Genomic DNA, 7,500 nt, shown 5'->3' on the forward strand with positions numbered 1-7,500 from the left:
AATAACCTTTTTACACCTGAAATCTGAAATGTGAAAGGTTACTCTATTATATTCTACTGTATTTTATTCTTAGGTGAAGCGATGCTGCAATATCTTTTGAAATAAACTAATTTTCCACCTTCACTTGATGAATAAACTTAAAGGGACTTGTTAGATTAACTTCTTAAATGGTTGAGTTTGCAATCAGTCAGTTTGCTGGTCCCAGATTCAGTGATAGTTGCTAGCTGGGACCTAGATATAATATCACCAGACTAGAGGTGATGAGACACTGGGCAACTTTTTGAGCAACCTGCCTGGGCAACAATGCTATAAGATGTTGTTTAGACTATAATGCATTTATTTGGAGAACTTGAATTAGCAGCAATCAACTTTTTTTAGTCATTTCATCAGAAAAGGAATAGTCAATCATGATGTTGCCTGGCAACATTGCTCAAATTAACCCTGTATATCATTACCGTGGTGGCACGCAGTAATAGTCATCGAAAAGTGAAGTATCATAGTACTACGACACTATGACATAACAAAGGGCCTTTAGTAATGCACGACTTGGGCATTGGCATTCTGGTAACAGCAAATTTATAAAGCCGTGTCTTAATGGGTTAAGAGAGTGGCTGAAAGAACAGGAGTAAGGAAAAATTGACAATAGCTATGTCCCAGTAGATTGACTGACAATCTGATACTGTCTGGTGATTGTGTGTGTATACAGATGCGTACACCACCTCGGAGGTTACGTATGTCTGGACGCGTAACCCTGCCGACTCGGTCCAGGTGGCTCCTGACGGCTCGCGACTCAATCAGTACGACCTACAGGGGCTGGCTGTCAACAAGGAGACCGTCAAATCCAGCACAGGTGAGGAGGATGCACATACAAGCCCAGATGCATAGACACATAGACATAGACATAGACATACACATCCACATACACATACACATAGACATACAGTACACATACACATACACATACAGTTGCCTACACATACATATGCACACACACACACACACACACACACACACACACACACACACACACACACACACACACACACACACACACACACACACACATACACATACACATACACATACAGTACACTTACACACAGAGTGCACATACAGTTGCCTACACATACACACGCACATATACATGTATACTACATACACATAAGCATACACATACACATATACATGCAGTATACACATTCACATTCACATACACATGCGCATACAGTATAGATACATATACATACAGTATACACACACGCATACATTTACTACAGTGCATGCACATGCACATGCACATACTGTATGTCCAGTGGTCAAGAGAGTTCCATAGTTCAGTAATTGATTGGACAGTCCACACACACACATGCACACATGCACGCACGAACGCAGGCACGCACGCAGGCAGGCAGGCAGGCAGGCACGCACACACACACACACACACACACACACACACACACACACACACACACACACACACACACACACACACACACACACACACACACACACACACACACACACACACACATGTGTGCACACACAAAGTCCTTGGCCCAACCAGACAATAATATAACATTTAATTTAATTTCATATGGAAACCACTATGGGCGTAGTACCTTGCCCATCTCTATGCCAAGTGGGTAAATCCTCCTTCATGACACTGAGCATGGTACAGTCCCGCCGCACTGCTCCCTAGGGGCACCATTGAGGGCTGCCCCTTTGCACGGGTGAGGCAAATGCAATTTCGTTGTGTGCAGTGCAGTGTTCACTTGTGTGCTGTGGAGTGCTGTGTCACAATGACAATGGGAGTTGGAGTTTCCCAGTGGGCTTTCTCTTCACAAAAGGAGTGAATGGCCAGAACACTCTCTCATCCTCCTCCATTACTGGGCCACCAACCCCACCCTCAATCCCCACAGATACAAGGATGCAAGAATACATGTCATTGTATTTCATAGGCATAGGTATACAATGGACGTGTGACCTGCAGTGGAATGTTGATTTTCTTTTTTACAAGGAAAAAAACCTGTTGTGGTTGTTTGGCTGCCCCCTTGGTTTGCTGCCGGTGACTATCACTTTTCCATTCCCGACAAATCACACCCTGACCCAGGGCTGGAGTGGGATCACAAACTGGCCAAGGCAATTTTTGGCATAGACAAGCCCCTCACCCCAAACCCCCATACTACAATGATGATGGGATCCGTCCACTGCATATTAAGGAGGCACCAAAATGGGCTGCCCCATCTAAATAGTGGGGCCTGTCTGTAAGGGAACATTTGAAACAGACAAATAAAATAAAATAAAAAAACCTGGCACCTAATGACTGTCGGCACACCGGGAAAATTCCCTGTATGGCAGATTACCTGTCCAAACCCAGCCCTGACCAGGGGACAGAAATCTAGTTTGACATTCTTACTGCAGAGCGACCAGCTCACGTCAGTCTCATCTTGCAGGACTGGATGGACAGTGGCACTTCTACCCATTTGGGGGCCTTAGGCAAAATATAGACATGGGCCCCCTTGAAATATTTGTACCATGGTGGGGCTGACTGGTGGGAGGCCCCTACAGTGGACAGTTTTGCTTGGGCCCTGGGCAATTGCCTAGTAGTCTGCCTATTGGTAAAATTGCTCCCTGAGTCTGGATGGCGAGTGGCGGGGACTTGATTCATCCCTTTCGATGCAGCAGCAGCAGTTTGAAATGCTGAATGCCATTAGATTTCTTGTCACAGGGAAGAGCTCTTTATTTAGTGCCCGGACAGCGACAACAAAGCGTCTGCTTGGAGATGCAGTGTTGAGTCCTTTTCATCCCGTGCTTTTTTCCCACTGAGTTGTGGGAAATAGCAAAAAGCAATCTGTTTTTTTCCCTTCCTTTTTTGATGATAGAAGAGGAATCTGTCTATTGAGCTTACTGAGCATGATAGTGTGATTTACTGGCTACCTCCTTGTAGTCCTGCACTGTGAACTCAGTGGTATGGGTTTCTTGAGCTATGAGTGTATTGAGCATACTGATTCCCAGTAATGGAAGTTTTGTTTGTCATGGAGTTGCTGGTTGTGATACTGTGGGTGATGTGTAGTAAGAAGTCCAGTGTGTCCATATCTCCTTCTCTGTGTCGTACATAATGCCTCAAATCCCTGACAAAATCTCCTTGTACTTAATCTGAAATATTACTGTGGCTTCTTTGGGAAAAATGACGCATCTCTCCAAAAATAGCTTTTGCGTCTTTATGGTTTTTCAAAATGAGCTTATTTGTTTTATACAAACAAGCCTAGCTACAACAAAATGTCCAGTTGCTTGCAACTGAACTTTCTGTACTTTGACTAATATGACCTGGATAAATGAGAATTCTCACTTGCATGTTTATGCATTGATATACAGTGCTCTAAATTAACATCAACCAACTGGCCAAATGCTGGTAAAATTTCAGTTTGGCTGGTGGAAAGAACAACTTACTAGCAACGTGAACCTATTAGCGAGTGTGTGTTTGGCTAGTGAGATTAACATCTACTAGACATTTTGGCCGGTGATGAAAAAATGTATGTAGAACCCTTTATACAACTTATTCATTCATCTGTTTTGACTGCAGGCAGCTATTGTAGCTGGTTGCTGACCGTGGTGCTGAAATTGGGAAAATTCGTATAACACCCAGATCAGCTGTTTCTATGAAATGCTTCTGTATACACCTTATCCACAGTTACAGGGGTGGTGCCCTTACTGTATGGGTAGCAGTTGATAAAGCAGTGCTAAATCATTCAGATGGGATATGGGCAGCCTAATTGGAAATAGCAAACAGGGGACGTTGTTGGAGCACGACAGATGTTGAAATGATTGGAGTTAGTGGGCGTGGTAATATGGTGAATAAGACCAGAAGTGAGGAGTCCGCACACTTAAAATCCTTTACGTTGTTTTTTATTATTTAATGGCAGCCATGGAATACAGTAATAAAAACAACAAAAAGGATTTTAAAGGGACACTGTGTGAGATTTTTAGTTGTTTATTTCCAGAATTCATGCTACACATTCACTAATGTTACTTTTTAATGAATACTTACCACCACCATCAAATTGAAAGTATTCATTATGACTGGAAAAATTGCACTTTTCATACATGAAAAAGGGGATCTTCTCCATGGTCCGCCATTTTGAATTGTCCTGCACCTCTTTCTGGGATGTGCACAATCTTCACCTTCAACTGTATGGCCAGAAGTAAACCAACCAATCAGATAACAAATTCTGAGAATGTATTTAAAATACTTTGTTTGCTTTGCATGTGAAGATGGTAGAGGAAACAGTGCTGTTGTAGCAGAATGTATGGTGATAACTTGGCTGTGATGCAAAGAGTAGTCTACCTTAGACACACTGTACACATTCTGACTCTAAACATAGGCTATAAATCAATTGCAGACTAAGATGATGTTGCTCTGTGTGCTTTCATCCATGCATCATTTGTTGAAGCTGTCACAGTCCCACATATTATGACAGGTCCACCAGAAGCTTTGATTAATCTCCAAGTTTGATCAACTTCCTAAAGAGCAGTGCAAGTGTAAACAACAAAGTATAGGCCTAGACGGTAACACTTTACTTGACGCCGGCGTCATATGCATGTCATAACACTGTCATAATAATGTCATGTATATGTCATAAACTATGTCAACATAAATTATGTCAATGTCATAAATGTGTTATGACTGTTGACATTAAGTGATATTCAGTTATGCTCATGACAAATTGTCATTGTTTGGGTTGTCAAGTAAAGTGTTACCATATAAACATACTAGGGGTGGATCGGTACAAAAATGTCACGGTTCGGTACATACCTCGGTTTTGGACCCTACGGTTCGGTACATTTTCGGTACAGTGCAGGAAAAAAAAAACATGATCAAAAGGCAGCTTTTTTTATCCTCAAATGCAGCTTTTTATTATTTAAATTCCCAGCTGAGATAGCTGCAACTTTCTGTAAAACAAGTGAACAAGCACCACATTGTCATATATTGACATGAAAGGAATATATTGATAGGTGCATCAGTGCCACACATGGTCTATAACATAAGCTTACAATACAAAAGTGCCCTTTAATGTCCACATAGCTCTGTGAACATGAGCTGTAGGCCTCACAGATAACAACATAACATTTTTGCATTTCACATTAATCCACTATGTACAGCTGTGTAGTACTCATTCAATTTAACATTTAAACAGTAAACATCTGCATTTGCCATCACCAACTGTAAAGCTTTATTCAATTTTAAGGTTCTTCTTCAAAAAAACAAGTTTGTCTACACTCTCGGTGCTGAGTGTCGATCTGGTGGCAGTGACTATGTCACCTGCTGTGGAAAACACCCTTTCACTGGGCACTGAAGTGGCAGGTATGGCCAGGTAACTTTTTGCCAATACGGCTAGATTTGGATAAACAGACTCGTGCACTTTCCACCAGGAGAGAGGGTCAGAGTCAACTGAGGTGCAGTCCTTTGCCATGTAACCACTGACCTCTTCCTGCAACTGATGTTTCAAATCAGGCTGGTTCCTTTCCTGAACTTTGAACAATGAGCCAAAAAGTTCTGCCATGGCTGACCTCTTCAAAGGAGGTTCGGAGGAGGATGCCTCTTCATCTTGTGCCATCCCTGGCAAAGCAGTGGCCTCAGCCTGTGAAGTGGATGGGCTGTCCTCTGCTGCAGTCAGTGGGGTGTCTTTCTGCTAAATAAAAAAGACAGACAATATATATTTAAAATATAGTATTAGAGCATATTGTTCCCTTTAGCCTAAGGAATATCATTTGTAGTCATTACACAATAATAATATTTTTTCAACCTGACCACAATGCTGTACGTGGATGGGAAATAGTATTAAATTGCAATTTTAACACGGCCACCTGCTGGCGTTATTTAGTATTGCAGGTAGACAAAGCAGTCATTGCAATGTATGGCCAAACCCAATCTGGGGAAACGGCAGGTTATTAGGCCAATAATGATAATAATATTAACGACAACAACAATCATAATCATAATAATAATCATAATGACATATACAGTATATTAAAAAATAATAACAGTTTTTATATTCATACCTTTTCTGCTCTGCTCAGAACTTCTTTGACGAGATCTTCACAAACTTTCTGCTGACAGGTTAGATCCAGGTGATTGAGTGTTTTGAACCTAGGGTCCAGCGCTGTACATTTATTCAGGAAGTCCCGGAGGTCTGGGTCATCATATCGACCTTGGAAGTTGTCTCTGATGGCCGTTTTCATGTCTCTTGCGATTGGTGCATCAGCTGCATTTGTTTCTGTTGCTTTCAGAAGTGTAGTCTGTAGTGGCAGGATCATGGAAATGGATGGAGTGGTTTCTGTGCTCATCACAGCCGTGATGGTCTTCAGTGGCCTCATTACGTCAACTATGGCTTCTGCGTTTGACAGCTCCAGATCGGAAAGATTCCCGATGCCTTTGTTTCTGACACTCCTCTCTGCTAAGGCAGAATAAACAGCAGCTTGCTGCTCGAGATATCGCTCGACCATCTCGAAACTGGAGTTCCAACGAGTTGCGACATCATTAATTAGGCAGTGTTTCGGCAAGCCCAGCATTTCTTGCTTGCACTCCAAAACGTGTGCTGCTGTGGTGCTGCGATGGAAAAATCCGACCGTAGATCTCATTTTGGCAAGCACATGCGAGACCTGCTTGATCTCGAGTGCTTTTTTTGCGGCCAAATTGAGGGTATGCGCGAAGCATCCTATATGCGGGCCGAGAACCGCTTCCCCGACGGCATTGACAATGTTCCTCGCATTGTCTGTGGTGACGGCTAGGGGCATCCCATTTTTTTTCAAGTTCCATTCGCTCACGACTTCGGTCAGCTTTTCAGCTAGATGCGTGCTTGTATGTTGTTCGTGCAAAGGGCGCGTTTGTAGCACCACGGTCCTCATGCCCCACTCAGTGCTAATGAAGTGAGCAGTGACAGTTAGGAAACTCTCGGTTGCCCGGGAAGTCCACGAATCCGTAGTGAGTGCAACCGAATGTGCCGCTTTTAATTCCTGTTCAACAATGCCTCTCGTTCTGTTATACAGTGCTGGCACTACCGATTCCCTTACACTTTTGCGAGAAGGAGGAGTGTAGCGGGGTTCAAGCACATGCAGTAGATATCTGAATCCTGCCTCTTCTACCGTGGAATATGGGCGCATAGAAGATGCGATGTAAATTCCAATGGCTTCCGTGATTTTCTTTGCTCTAGATGTACTCGTGTCAAGGGGCTGTTGTAACACATTTGGGAGACGTAATTGAACAGTTTTCTTCCGTCTCGCCCCGGTGACGGGGATATCTGGGTGGTGTCGCTTGATATGTGCTAGCATGTTTGAAGTGTTCCCACTCGAGTAATTGAAACCTGTCGAACAACGACGGCAGACGGTCCTTGTTTTGTCAACCACCCGCTCTCCATCGCCATTATATATCACGGGGAACCCGAAGTTATCCCACACTATTGACTTCAACGATGATGGTGGGTCTTCTAACTCTTCGCCACT

General features: G+C 43.1%; 1 protein-coding gene across 1 annotated transcript in view; it reads left to right on the forward strand.

Annotated features, from left to right (window-relative positions):
* LOC134470172 (gamma-aminobutyric acid receptor subunit alpha-2-like) overlaps positions 1-7,500 on the forward strand; it is a 37,938-nt gene that overhangs the window by 21,492 nt on the left and 8,946 nt on the right. Inside the window, exon 6 of the mRNA XM_063224201.1 lies at positions 707-850. Coding sequence (XP_063080271.1) covers positions 707-850 — 144 coding nt within the window. The remainder of the gene's footprint in view (positions 1-706; positions 851-7,500) is intronic.

The sequence above is a fragment of the Engraulis encrasicolus genome, chromosome 19 (assembly GCF_034702125.1).
Source record: "Engraulis encrasicolus isolate BLACKSEA-1 chromosome 19, IST_EnEncr_1.0, whole genome shotgun sequence".
Classification (NCBI taxonomy): Eukaryota; Metazoa; Chordata; class Actinopteri; order Clupeiformes; family Engraulidae; genus Engraulis; species Engraulis encrasicolus.